Source organism: Rhododendron vialii, chromosome 3a, assembly GCF_030253575.1.
Source record: "Rhododendron vialii isolate Sample 1 chromosome 3a, ASM3025357v1".
Classification (NCBI taxonomy): domain Eukaryota; kingdom Viridiplantae; phylum Streptophyta; class Magnoliopsida; order Ericales; family Ericaceae; genus Rhododendron; species Rhododendron vialii.
The window spans coordinates 18,635,440-18,648,925 of NC_080559.1; the positions used below are offsets into that span (position 1 = coordinate 18,635,440).

Below are 13,486 nucleotides of genomic sequence, written 5' to 3' on the forward strand. Positions count from 1 at the left end.
GGAACCCATAGGATCACGCCCAAGATATATGGTTACGACAGTGGTTGTCACTTATATATATATATATTGTCTAGCTGTTTAAGTTTGGTGAGAAAAAGAACATGTGATTATATTGATATGTGCATGACTGTGACCGAATCCCACTCCACTTTATAAATGAGCAACAAGATGGATGGATGTTGTATTAGGAAAATATTCGAAGTTGGTTAAAAAAGGGGAATGATTTTGCCAATCTATTTTTTGTTAATGCCACTCTCTTTTGTGTTTTTATTAGATGATTTATTTTGTGAGAGAATGAGAGTGGCATTAGCAAAAAGAGGAGTGTCAAAATCAATTCCCTTAAAAAATAGACAGTCAAAAACTTGTCGAAACGAGCTGGCCCTTGAAAGTGAAATGAAATTTTTTTTTTTTGGTAAATAAAGCGAAATGAATTCCTCAGCAGTAACCTCCAAATTACTTTTTACTAAAGAATGAGGTACTTAATATTAAAATTCAGTGTTATATTCCTACACGATGTCTTTCACGGGTCAATTCATGACAGCTTGGCAGATTAGTAGTTCTTAATAGTTCTTTGGTGCGTTCATACTTGTTGGAGTGCATCTGATCATCTGGATATTTGGTATCTTTTGTCCTTAACGTTGCATTTTTTCTTGTTTGAGACTTCCAATTAGATGTTAGACAGTTTAAAAGTGTCGTTGTTGCGTCAGACCATGTCTAGATTAGAATGAAAGATATCGATTGTCTTGTGATTTACTCATTTTGTATTTGTTAGACGATTAGTTTGGTTGGTTTCGTTCAAGTGCTTTGTAATAATCTCCGTTTTGTAAGTGCTGCTGGCGTTTATCAATATAATCTTCTCACTTTTGAAAAAACAAAACAAAACAAAGTGAGAGCCTTTATTATACAGTAGTACAATATTAATTAAGGGGTACTCCCTCCGTCCCATAAAGTTTGGCACTTTCACTATTCCAGCCCTATAAAAAAATTAACTATATCTTTTAATCCGTAATGTTTTTATAAGCAATATGGATCTTGTTTGATAGATTTTAATTTGTTCTATTAAAAAAATTTCAAAAAATCACCCAAAACATTATGGATGGAAAAATATATACAATTTAAAAATGACACGCATTCCTGAAAATGTCAAACTTTATGGGACAAAGGGAGTATATTGCATGCAGACGTACGATGGAGGGACAAAATCATTTCTCAAACCACTTGTATTGGACCGACCAAACTCATTAATTTGGAATATTATATTAAAACTCGTCGATCTCTCAAAATCTGCAATAAATTAACATATATGATGTGAAATGATTTTGCCACTCCCTTTTTTGTTAACGTCACTCCCCTGCAAATGTATTTTTGCAAGTGTATTTTTGCACCAAAAATACACTTGCAAGGGAGTGGCGTTAACAAAAAAGAGAGTGGCAAAATCAGCAGCCTATATGATTGGGAAGTTTGTCCAATAATTTATTATTCTTGGACTCTGCTTGGATGGTGAGGTGAGGTCCAAAGTTTTTTTTTTTTTGGTAAATTAGATTGAAATTAAAAAAGGTTAACCGAATGTGCAGCTTACAAGGAGCATACCCCAGGAGAAAAAAAAGAAAAGTGAAAAAAGTGTGATAAACCATGCACAACCCACATGGAGAGTAGAGTAAATAAAGTGAATAACAAAGTGCAATGTGATTTGTTATCATACCCCGTTGTACCATCCATCAGGAAGAAGGTACAACGGGGTATGACAAAGTGATACAAGAAGTAATGATGACATGACATGAAAGCTAACTACTGCCTGGCACATCCTGCCAGGCTGGGCTTTAAGATAAAGTAGTCACAGTCGAATAACGACCAGATGATGAACCATCACTGAGGAATTGCAGTAACATAGTAGCTCGGAATCGAGAGGAGGCTGAACAGCTACTACAGAAAAACTAGGTAATGAGAAGAGGCTCGACCCGAGGATGATAGAATCCGACAAGGGGCCCAACCCTGCACACCTCGCCCAATCCATCTAATCTATTACTCCCTCAACCATATTCCAAGGCTCGCCAGAAATCAACTTACCCTCGGCCAAATATTGATCACCATAGTCGCCAGAGATGGGATATAGAGACCAAGATTCTAATACTCCAATCTAACCTAGTGTGTCGAATGTAATACCCACTTCTAAGAGAACAGCTACTATAGAGGAACAAGGCTCCGAGAAGTGGTCGAACTGGAGATGACAGCATCCGACAACGTTACCCCCCTAAGTACCCTATACACCACGCCCATTCCATTCAACTATTACACTCTCAACCTAATCCCCAAGGATCGCTATAATCTAAAAGTGAGACAGAACAAGAGCCTCATTTATGTCTGCATTAACAATGCAAGACCACCGAATCATTTGGCACAAAATGAGGACACGATATACTACAGGAGACCAAGGTTGCCCTTTTCAATTAGTGATCAACTGCCGATCTAATCAATGATAGCCACAAAAGCTACCCTTTCAATCAATCAACAACCACCAATCTAATCAATGACAGCACCGGAAGCTACCATTTTCAATCAGAGCCCCGATCTAGTTAATGGCAGCCGCGAAGCTACCCCTTTCAATCAGCGCAATACCCCAATCTAATCAATGATAGCCATGGTCACAACCATAGCACGACCACGGGGCTAAAGAAGGAAAAAACTAGGTCCAAAGTTGAACAGCTAGTTTATATATGGAATGATGTTAATTGCATAGACTGATTAATTGCCTACGTACGATCTTTTTAATCAATTATATACGGGGCGGTTCTGGGGACCCCTAAAAAAAATCTCCCAAATCTTAATCTCATAGTTCCCGATCAAATTTTGATGATCCGAACTGCTCAATGTGTTTAGAACGTGATTTTAAAGGTGCCCACGAGAAATTGGCAAAAAAAATAACCAGGAAAGGCTTGATTTGAGCAGTTTTTTTATTGAACCATTCAATAAAAAATTATTTGGATGAAGCCCTTCCCGATCAATTTTTTTCCTGATTTGTCGTAGGTACCCTAAAAATCACTTTCTGATTACATTGAGTGGCTCGGATCATCAAAATTCGATCGGAAACTTTGGGGGGTCTTTTTAGAGGTTTTTTCAGGGGTCCCCGGAACCATCCACACCTCCCCTTTCCCGATTGAATTTCGATGATTCAAGCCGCTCAATATGTTCAAAACGTGATTTTAAGGGTACCCGTGAGAAATCGACAAAAATAAAACACCGGGAAGAGTTTGATTTGAGCAGTTTTTTATTGAACCGTTCAATAAAAAACTGTTCGGATAAGCCCTTCCCGATCATTTTTTTTTTACCGATTTCTCGCTAGTACCCTTAAAATCACATTCTGGTCACATTAAGCGGCTCGAATTATTGAAATTCGATCGAAAAAGGGGAGATGCGGACCGAAATCAAGTCAGGATCTAGTAAAGGATCCCTTACGGGCCAAACCGTGCGGACCTCCCCTTACCCGATTGAATTGTGACAATTCGAGCCGCTTAATGTGTTCAGTACGATGATATGATATGGCACGGGAGCACGAAAATGCATCAAGTAAGCAAGATGATATGATATAGTTCTAACAAATGGGTCCCTGTCTTAACTTTGGAAGGTTCTATGCACACATGTCGTCGTTGATGCCACCGTCTTAATTTCCTACAGACCTTCCTTAGCTCTAAATCTCACTCAGAGTATGACTGTACCGAGGGTTTCAGCAACCACAGGTAAGTCGTGTCAGGCTGGTTAAATTCCGAATGCTTCGGAATCAAAGCCAATCTCCTTATCTTGACCATCCGAGACAAAGCAATAAGGTTGCCGGAACCTAGATACAAGCACATCCTAAGGCTAGATCCAGAACAGAGGGGCGTTCGGGCACGGTGAACACCGGAGATATCTCAAACTCCATAGATTTTAAGTCTCCTAAACTCACAAGAAAACGGTTTTAAAAAGTTGCCTCGATCTTCAGAGTTTCATTTTAATGGTGTATCCTTTGTTAATAACGACTCTTAGGAGATGTCAAAACAAACTAAGTCTTCATTTTATTTTATTTTCAAAAGTTTAATTTCTGTTTTTGAAATGACGTAAAATGACGCGGTATTATGACCAGGTGGCGTAAGCGATGTGGCACTATTAGCCTAAATGGTGCAAGTATCACAACATTATTACTTTAGTCATTCCTTCATTTTTTTTCTTCCTTTTTTTTGTTTTGTTTTGTTTTGTTTTGTTTTTCTTTGAACCTTTGATCGAAAAATGCATTGAAGACTTAGTAAGAATTTATTTCCCCCAAATGCATTATTTTAAGGACTATTTAGTATTAAGCAACGTGCGTCCCATGGGGCACGACTCTTCATCGAGTGTTAGCAACCTTTTTAAAAATCGTGGGAGGGAGAGAGAAGTCCTGGAACTACTCTAACGGTCAAATTATTCATGTGCAATGTAGCATGATGATGATATATGACATATGAACAAGATATATGCAGCATGTAAGCAGGGTATAACACATAGCCCTAACAGATGGATCCCTGTCCTGGTTTGGAGGATTCTACGGCTATATACTTATGCAAAAGGCTGGTTTTGATTTAGCAAGGCTCCCCAAACTAGAGTCAAGATGTACCTCCCGTTGTCAAGTGTACAGCAAGGCAAAGGCTGAACTGTACGATGACTCATCACGGTTGGAGGTTGCTAGGCATCCTGGGAGTGCTTATCACCGACAAGCCGGGCAAAATTGCCAAAACTTGCTAGCGAGGTTTGTACTGTGCAGAATGTAAAAGAAAACAAAGTTAAAAATTTTCAAATGATTTTAAATCCCCCAAGAAAAATGCCTATCAAGCTTGGCTTTTTTAATTATTCAACAATTTTTTGTTTTTTTTTTTAGAGAAAAAAAAATGTACAAGTAAAGTATTGAATAAAAGTCCCCAGCAGAGTCGCCACTGTGGGCTCCCCAAACGGAACGCTCAAGACTCGTCACCCGAATTTTAGAAATGGTTGATCCGAGAAACTGAGAGCAAGTTTTAGAGAAAAAGGCTTTTGATCTAGAGAAAACGCCAAAACTTTGGGTTCGGGAGTCACGTTACAAATGGAAAGGTTTTGTTGAAAAGTACCCCACTCGCCCGGTGAAAACCGGTCTCTACTAAGCATTTTAAATGGGAGATTTAATAACGTTTGAAAAACTTAATTTTTGAAAAACAAGTATAGGAAAGGGACATGGGATTTAATATGACGCATAAATGTGCTTGGTGTGCTTGTTGTACAGTATGAAATGAATGATCAAATATATACAAAAATGAAATAATAGTACAACTCAAAAAGTGCTACGGTAAAACAACATGCCACGCAGCGATGTAATTATACCACAAGATAGATCAAATATGCCGTGCGGTATCCTTGCTACACAATCCAGATCAGTTTTAACTTCCAATTGCAAAACGAACTTTAGGCCTTAAGATGGACATGCAAATACTCAAGGTTTATGGAAAAATAGTTCAGAAAGCCTCTTAGTCCTTTTTATAATGCAAGAGTCAAGTTAGAAATTATTTTGTGGTATTTAAAAGGTTAGACAAAGCCCCAAGATGACTTCTATCGTGGAAAGCTGTTTTGGAATGCACCTACACAGCTGCTAGACATTAACATCGTTAATGCATCAGAGGATAAATGATGAATGGACAATATACTGCCGGTGAACCAGATACATCACATGATGTAACTAAAGCATCGTACGGTGTACCTGTCTACACATTCTAGAATCTATTCGCATTTATATGACAACACAAACATACGTCTGCAAAATAATATTTTTTATGTTTTCCGAATCTCTGAAAAATGATTTTAGGTTTTGTTCATCTTATCATGTAAAGCAATGTTAAAAGCTTTTTGAGATGTTGAAAGATTTAATGAAATCAAAAAGATAACTTTTAACATGAAACCCGACTCTGGAATGTACCTGCACAATCTTTAAATAACATTAGCCAAAGTAGAAAAGGAAAAAGAAAAAGAAAAGAAAATAATAATGAATAGTACTAAAAATAACGCACGGTGTAGCGTATCCAGTGCAGAAACTGTTTTTGGTTACTTTATGAATGTAAAACTTGTTTGAGAGTCAAACCAAGTATAAAAAGATTGGAAAGGGCCTTAGTGAGCTCCCCTCAAGGTCAAAACGTGGTTTATCCCAAGGAATTTGTTTATACCTTTTGTTCAAGGCTTAGATGTGCTTGAAAATGAAGGAAGGGAGGCTGTTCGGATTGAAAACCCTTAAAATCAGTTGGGTTTATGAGTTTATGGGAGATTTGATGAGCTTTTGTAGAGAAAATAAGAATGAAAATTAGTTTGAGATTGATTTTGTAATAGCCCAGCTTGTTCGTTGATGTAGAGAGAGAAAGAGATGTATATGGTCTTGTGAAATGACTGAAAATGGGTGTATATATAGTGGTTTTTATGAGTAGGGGTCATTTATAAGGGGAAGTAGAAGTCATGTATATGCTTGGAGTACACCCAAAGGCAAAAAAACACGCTCTAACCGCTCTGCTGACACTCATGGAAATCAGTCAGACGCTCCTTCTGACGGTGTTTCAAAAGGCCGCGCGGTATATTGATATCTTGTGCAGTGGAGTGATTTTTGGAATGTCGCACGGCATTTTGAAATGCTACGCGGTATTGTGTGACAGCATAGCATACCAAACTTCGCGGGGGCGTCTCAGACACTCCCAAACTCGGATTTGAGTGTGTTTTGAAGCGTTAGAAAGCTTGTCGAGTCCTCTTTCTAACCCAATTGGTTTCACTCAAAGATGCTTTATACATTTAAATGTGTGCCCATTTTACCCTCAATGTGTCATGGAAAAAGTTCCTTTTGACAAAGCAAACGCATCTTTCTCTTTTTCAAATGAACCGGGAGCCACCCTATATGTTTGAAAAGGGGTTTTCTTAAGGTTAGTGAAGGAATAGCGATCCAAGACTTGAAGGTATGTTTTTCCTTATTTCATCATCGGGGAACTTAAAGATTATTCGGAGGCTTGGAATGGACTTTCTACAGTAGTCCCTTTTTTACGGAACTCAGATATCACTGTTAGATATGAGTGACGTCAAAGAATAGACAACTCAATCCATCGTTCCATAATCTTTAAGCGAACACCAAATGCATGCAAATATGCAATGAAGGTGGTCCCGCTCTAGGAGCTGCCTACAAACCCCATTGTAGGGATCAGACCAACGTAGTTCGATTGGGACAATGCACGTATGATGATGCAAACAGATGCACCAGGAACACCTCCAGTAAACATGCAGGCAAGTACAGAAGCAATACATGCAGCTAGTTGGTGCAAAAAGTAAGATAACACGAGCAGTCGTCAAGTGGACCAATAGTGTAAAGAGCGGGTAACACATTTGGTCGTTGTAGACACCCCAATTTGGCCTAACGATTATTTCAAGTCCCACCTTAGGAACCATCCCGATGATGAATGAATACAGTGATTGCTAATTGGCTTCTCGTAAACCCATGGACTTTTGGTGAGTACTTTTAGCCACTTAGAGGACCAAATTCAGAGCCAAATAGCCTTTTAGAGATAAATACAGTATCCTAAGAGAATCCATCTATCGGCCGTAACATTGATATCACGGCCTCACCATCATTATTTCACCCGTGAAACATGTTGCTTGAAAATCTCCCCGAGAGATTGATTCCTCGTTAGCCAGATCGATTCTTCGGCCGCCCAATCCATCCTTTGACTGCCAGATCTTTTGCTCGGCCACCAAATCGTCTATTTTCCAGATTCTAGAATGTTCTTTCAACCGTTTGATTTGATCACCAAAACCCCAGCAGCCAAATTCCGATGCGTTAGGGCTATGTAAGGAAATTATGAAAAGAGATCTTTCGCATATATACTTCCCATTTGCATCGTGCATTATGATTGGTTGGAGTGAGTCACCCCATGCCTATATAAAGGAGCCTTTGGCTCCGAAATTAACACAGACAATACATCCTCTCTAGCCACAAAACATTGCAAATATACTCTCTCATATCCCCTCTAGAAAAGCCCTAACTTTTCGAAGGTAGCCGCGATCCAACAATAAAACCCCAAAGTACAAAACCTAACTCTAGGGTTTCGAGAAGCAAAATCAGTCAATCACGCTCAATCTGAAGCAATCAAGCAACTGAGGGATCAAGCTGATGACGCCCAAGAGCCTTTGGTTCGTTTTATTTACAGTTTATGCATACTAACCGTAGCATTTTAATTCTCTGTCAATTATTTAGTCTGGTGTGAGGAAGAACATCAACCGGTACATTGAACCTGGAGGATCTCTCGGCCTTGACATTCATTCACCGGCCGCGAGATCCATCTTCCTGGGACATTTTGTTTTATTCTGTCTTTCTGATACATGTTTCAATTATCGTCTCGGCTCATCATTAACTGTGTAAAGGCTACTTAATCAAATCTATGTGTTTAGAATTAAATAAAGCATGAATTAATCTTATGTCGAACAACTATGGGCCAGTTCCACGGCTGGGCAAAGAGGGGTACCTAACACCTTCCCCTTATTGTACTTTTGGCTCCCATACCCTAAATCTCTACTTGTTTTTCCTAGTTTTATAAACTGGGCGGCGACTCTGTTTTGATGATAACCGCTATCGTGTGGCGATGTTCCTAGCCATAGGAATATCCACGATCTTGGTTTATGAAGCAAACAACCAAACAAACAAACAATGATCAATCTGTATGGCGATGCCCCGTTTGGGAGGTGTCTACAGTTTTTGGCGAGTCTATTAGGAACTTGAGAGTTATAACCAAAAAGTTCGACATAAGACTAATACATGCTTTATTTAATTCATTTATCATATGCATCGAGCGGGCAACCTCGTTGAGTTCAACTAATCCCGGCCTGTCACGGGCTATGTTAGGGGTTCCAGCAAACTCCACGGTCACTTGTACCTAGTGGTATATCAAAAAGAGAATCACCCGATTGCCGCCTATGATGGGCTGGTAAGAGGACTGGTGCCCTTTGATAATAGAGCACCGTTGAGACCACCCAAACCTTTCATGTGTTAGGAAGCCATAGAACATATCAACATAAGACAGGAACCTGCAAGCTAGGAACCTACTTGCATTTGTTTGTAAAAGTTCTTCCTCACGCCCATTGTACATATGTATGTTGTAAAGTTCTCTTTTGCAGGTTAAACCTTAGGGACTTTTGAAATCAAGAAAAAAGGAGTAAGCTAAACCAACCTAACTAAAGGAAAAAATTTTAGGTGTCTTGCCCATTCCATCCTGCTGCCAGATTCTTGACCATTCCAAGTACATCACTTCTATGGATCAACCAAAGCCTAAGGAGATTATCTCTGAGGATAACCACACCATGTTCACAAGAACAATCGACGATGAAAAGATAGAGAACACAATTGAAGAAGAAGGGCTTCGCAAGGTCCCAATCTGTTTCTATGACCCCTATGCACCTGCTGATGACTACTGGCCAATAGACGAGGTCGACAACCTCAAAGTTGAAGAAGCAAAAGAAGAAGAGTCTGTTGACAATGATCCACTAGACGAAATATCGCTAAACCTATTTTTTGATGAGGGGGGTTACCAACAATGAAATAAGGGTGATACACCCCATCACAGATAGGTTTGGCAACTGGTGGGGATTTGTTGGCACACGGAAAGCCGACAATAGCGATGAAGCAGAAATCGAAGCTCAACTAGAAGAAGCAACAACAGTGGCAAACCAAATGGCCCTCCAAGACATGCAGGGTGACAATAATGAAAGTGCGAATCAAGAAGACAGTGAAGTGTTGATGAGCAACCTTGGTGAGGAAAAAGATTGCTCTGAGCTGATTGTGGATGCTGCAAAAAGGGCTTACCCAAATTGGACCGTGGAACACACTCTAACATACAAAGTAAAAAACGCTGACTCCGATCTTAGTTCCGATTCTGATTCCGACTCTGAGTCAACCCAGTTTGAGTCTAGCTTTTCATCTTTTCAAACAACCTAGTCTAGCAAGAAAAACCTAGTCAAAGCACCAAGGCATGATATTTATTTTGAATTCGACTCTGAAATGTCTCTTGACAATTTTAGCAATGAGAAAGAAGATTTAGAGTATTTCACTTTGTCTATGATTAACTGTGTGGATTTTGACAATCCAATTTTTGAGGAAGAAATTCTAAAAGAAATTCTAGAATTCATCGAGAGGGAGAGAGAGAAGAAGAGGGGCACGCAAAATCTTTTTCTAAGGAAATAATCACAGCAAACGTAGGCTCTGAAACGAGCCCAAATTGGTTAAAATTGGTGCAACACTATCTTCTCAAGAGAGTGAAAAACTAATCCTTTTGCTAAAGAATACAAAAATGTTTTTGCCTGGTCTTACGAGGACATGACTGGAATAGACCCCAAAATTGTTCACCACAAAATTCCCCTCCATCCTGATGCAAAACCAATTAAACAAAAGCTAAGACGTATGCGCCCTGATTGGGTCTTAAAGATAAAAGAAGAAGTCACTAAGCAAATCAACGCTGGTTTTCTCATAGTCACCGAATATCCTCAGTGGGTAGCTAACATCGTTCCAGTACCAAAGAAGACTGGGGGAATCAGGGTCTGTGTAGATTTTTGAGATCTCAACAAGACCAGTTCAAAGGATGACTTTCCATTACCACACATAGACGAACTAGTGGACAACATCGCAGGACATGCATTGCTATCTTTCATGGATGAGTTTTCTGGGTATAATCAGATTCTGATGTCCCCTTAAGATAAAGAGAAGACCACCTTCACCATGCCATGGGGAACTTACTGCTACCGAGTGATGCCATTCGGGTTGAAGAACGCTGGAGCCACTTACCAAAGGATGGCGACAACACTGCTGCACGACATGATGCACAAAGAAGTGGAGGTATATGTTGATGATATGATAGTCAAATCAAAGGAAAGGGAAGGACACTATGAAGTACTCCAAAAGTTCTTCGAGAGGATTAGGCAATACAAGCTACATCTTAATCCTCAAAAATGCACTTTTGGGGTAACCACTGGAAAGATGCTAGGATTTTTTATCACTCAAAGGAGGAATTGAAGTAGACCCTTCCAAGATACAGGCTATCATGGAGATATCACCACCAAAGACAGAGAAGGAAATAAGGAGGTTTCTGGGAAAAGTGCAGTTCATCAGCAGGTTCATCTCTAAACTCACAGCCACCTGCGAACCTCTCTTCAAACTTTTGAAGAAAGATACAGATTTCAAGTGGAGCCAAGACTGCCAACAAGCATTTCAAGCAATCAAAGAATACCTTCAGAATCCACCTGTGTTATCACCACCCATCCCTGGAAAACCATTGATTCTATATTTCTCAGTAACGGACACATCCATGGTATGTATGCTAGCACAAGAAAACGATGCCAAAGTAGAGTGCGCCATATACTACCTTAGCAAAAAGATGATGGACTATGAAACAAGGCACCCTCCCTTGGACAAAACCTGCTAGGGGCTAGTATGGGCCACAAAGAAACTAAGTCACCACCTATTAGCACATTCGGTAGTCCTGGTTTCTTGTTTAGACCCAATCAAATATCTTTTCGAGAAGCCAGCACTTATTGGAAAGCTGGCTAGATGGTTGTAATTGCTAGCAGAGTTTGACCTCAAGTACATGACAAGGAAATCAGTGAAAGGAAGGGCTGTGGCAGAATTCTTGGCAGATCATCCAATGACAGAGGTCGAGGCAGAAGACTTCATGTTCTCAGACGAAGACATCTTATTTCTCCTAGACGACACCTGACAGCTTTATTTCGATGGAGCATCAAACCAATGTGGATATGGCATAGGGGTATTGCTAGTTTCCCTAAATGACTCTCATATTCCTCTGTCATATAAACTGAGGTTTGAAGTCACCAACAACCAAGCTGAGTACGAAGCCTGTATAGCTAGAATGGAGGCAGCCCTGGAACTAGGGGCAAAAAGGGTAGAAGTCATTGGAGATTCGAACCTAGTGGTGTCCCAAGCAAGAGGAGACTGGAAGGTTAAAAAAGACATGCTAAAATTGTACCACTCTGTGCTAGAAGCTCTAATTCCACAATTCGACTTTGTTATCTTCACACACACTCCACGAGTGAGCAATAGGTTTGCAGATGCACTAGCAACAATGGCCTCTATGGTCGAGATACCCCTGGGGTTTACAATGCAGCCGCTAATGATCGAGCAAAAGGTCAAGCCAACATGTGAGTGCACTTTCACTGAGGAAGGTGAGGATGATGGAAAACCATGGTATGAGGACGTGAAGAAATTCTTGTAAGAGGGAGAGTATTCCTCTGAAGCTACCTCAAAGGATAAGATGGCTCTACGAAAATTCGCCGCTCGATTCATAGTTTGTGGTGGAGCACTATATCGAAAAGCAAACCTAGGCCCCAATCAACTTTGTGTCACAATAGAAGAAAGCCAAAAGGTGATGAAGGAAATACACAAAGGAATTTGTGGGCCGCACATGAGTGGGGCAACAATGGCAAAGAAGATCATACGTCAAGGATATTACTGGACTACGATGGAGGCCGACTGTGCTAACTATGTTCACCGATGCTACAAGTGCCAAACTCACGCTGATTGCTTGCGCATTCCTCCTACGGAATTATATAGCATGACATCTCCTTGGCCATTCTCCACATGGGGAATAGACGTCATTGGGAGTATAAATCCGAAAGGGAAAAATACAAGCACCAGTTTATCCTAGTAGCCATTGACTACTTCACCAAGTGGGTAGAAGCAACTTCTTATGCTACCGTCAAAGCTACTCATGTAGCCAAGTTCATCCGCACCAACATCATCTATCGGTAAGTTGTACCTCATGAGTTCATCTGTGATAACGGATCTCACTTCAAAGAGGCAACGAAGAAGCTTTTCGCTGAATTTGGTATACATAATCATCGATCATCTACATATCAGCCTCAAACCAATGGAGCAGTTGAGGCTGCAAACAAAAACATTAAAAGGATTTTGTAGAAGACTACTGACATCTACACAGACTAGCTAGAAATGCTACCCTTGGCACTATGGGGTTATCGAACAACTGAAAGGACTTCAACTGGGGCTACCCCCTATTCCTTAGTCTATGGGATGGAAGCTGTCTTGCCTATCGAATTGGAACTACCCTCACTAAAGGTTTTGGCTGAGACTGAAATGATCGAAGAGGATTGGGTTCAAAACCGCTACGATGTGCTAGCATTACTGGATGAAAGAAGGCTGAGGGCGCTATACCATGTAAAAGGGTATCAACGCCCCATTGCATGAGCATTCAACAAAAAGGCGAAGCCAAGGGACATCAAGGTGGGAGATATGGTACTCAAAGCAATTCGTCGCCACATTTCAGACCCAAGAGGCAAGTTTAAACCAAACTGGGAAGGACCCTACTTCATCAAACGCATACTATACATTACAGACTTGGATGGGATGGAATTCGCAACACCAATCAATATCGACAAGCTAAGGAAGTATTACCCCTGAGAGACGGTTGTT

The 13,486-nt window shown here is 40.3% G+C and overlaps 1 protein-coding gene across 1 annotated transcript; it reads left to right on the plus strand.

Moving 5' to 3' along the window:
• The first annotated feature begins 11,909 nt into the window (after window positions 1-11,909).
• Window positions 11,910-12,272, plus strand: LOC131321185 (uncharacterized). Its single transcript, XM_058352189.1, has one exon. The coding sequence runs from the start codon at window positions 11,910-11,912 to the stop codon at window positions 12,270-12,272; it is 363 nt and encodes a 120-aa protein (XP_058208172.1).
• The last annotated feature ends 1,214 nt before the right edge of the window (window positions 12,273-13,486 follow it).

Coding starts and splice junctions, on each gene's coding strand:
- LOC131321185 (XM_058352189.1), top strand. CDS start 11,910: ATGGAGGCAGCCCTGGAACTAGGGGCAAAAAGGGTAGAAGTCATTGGA.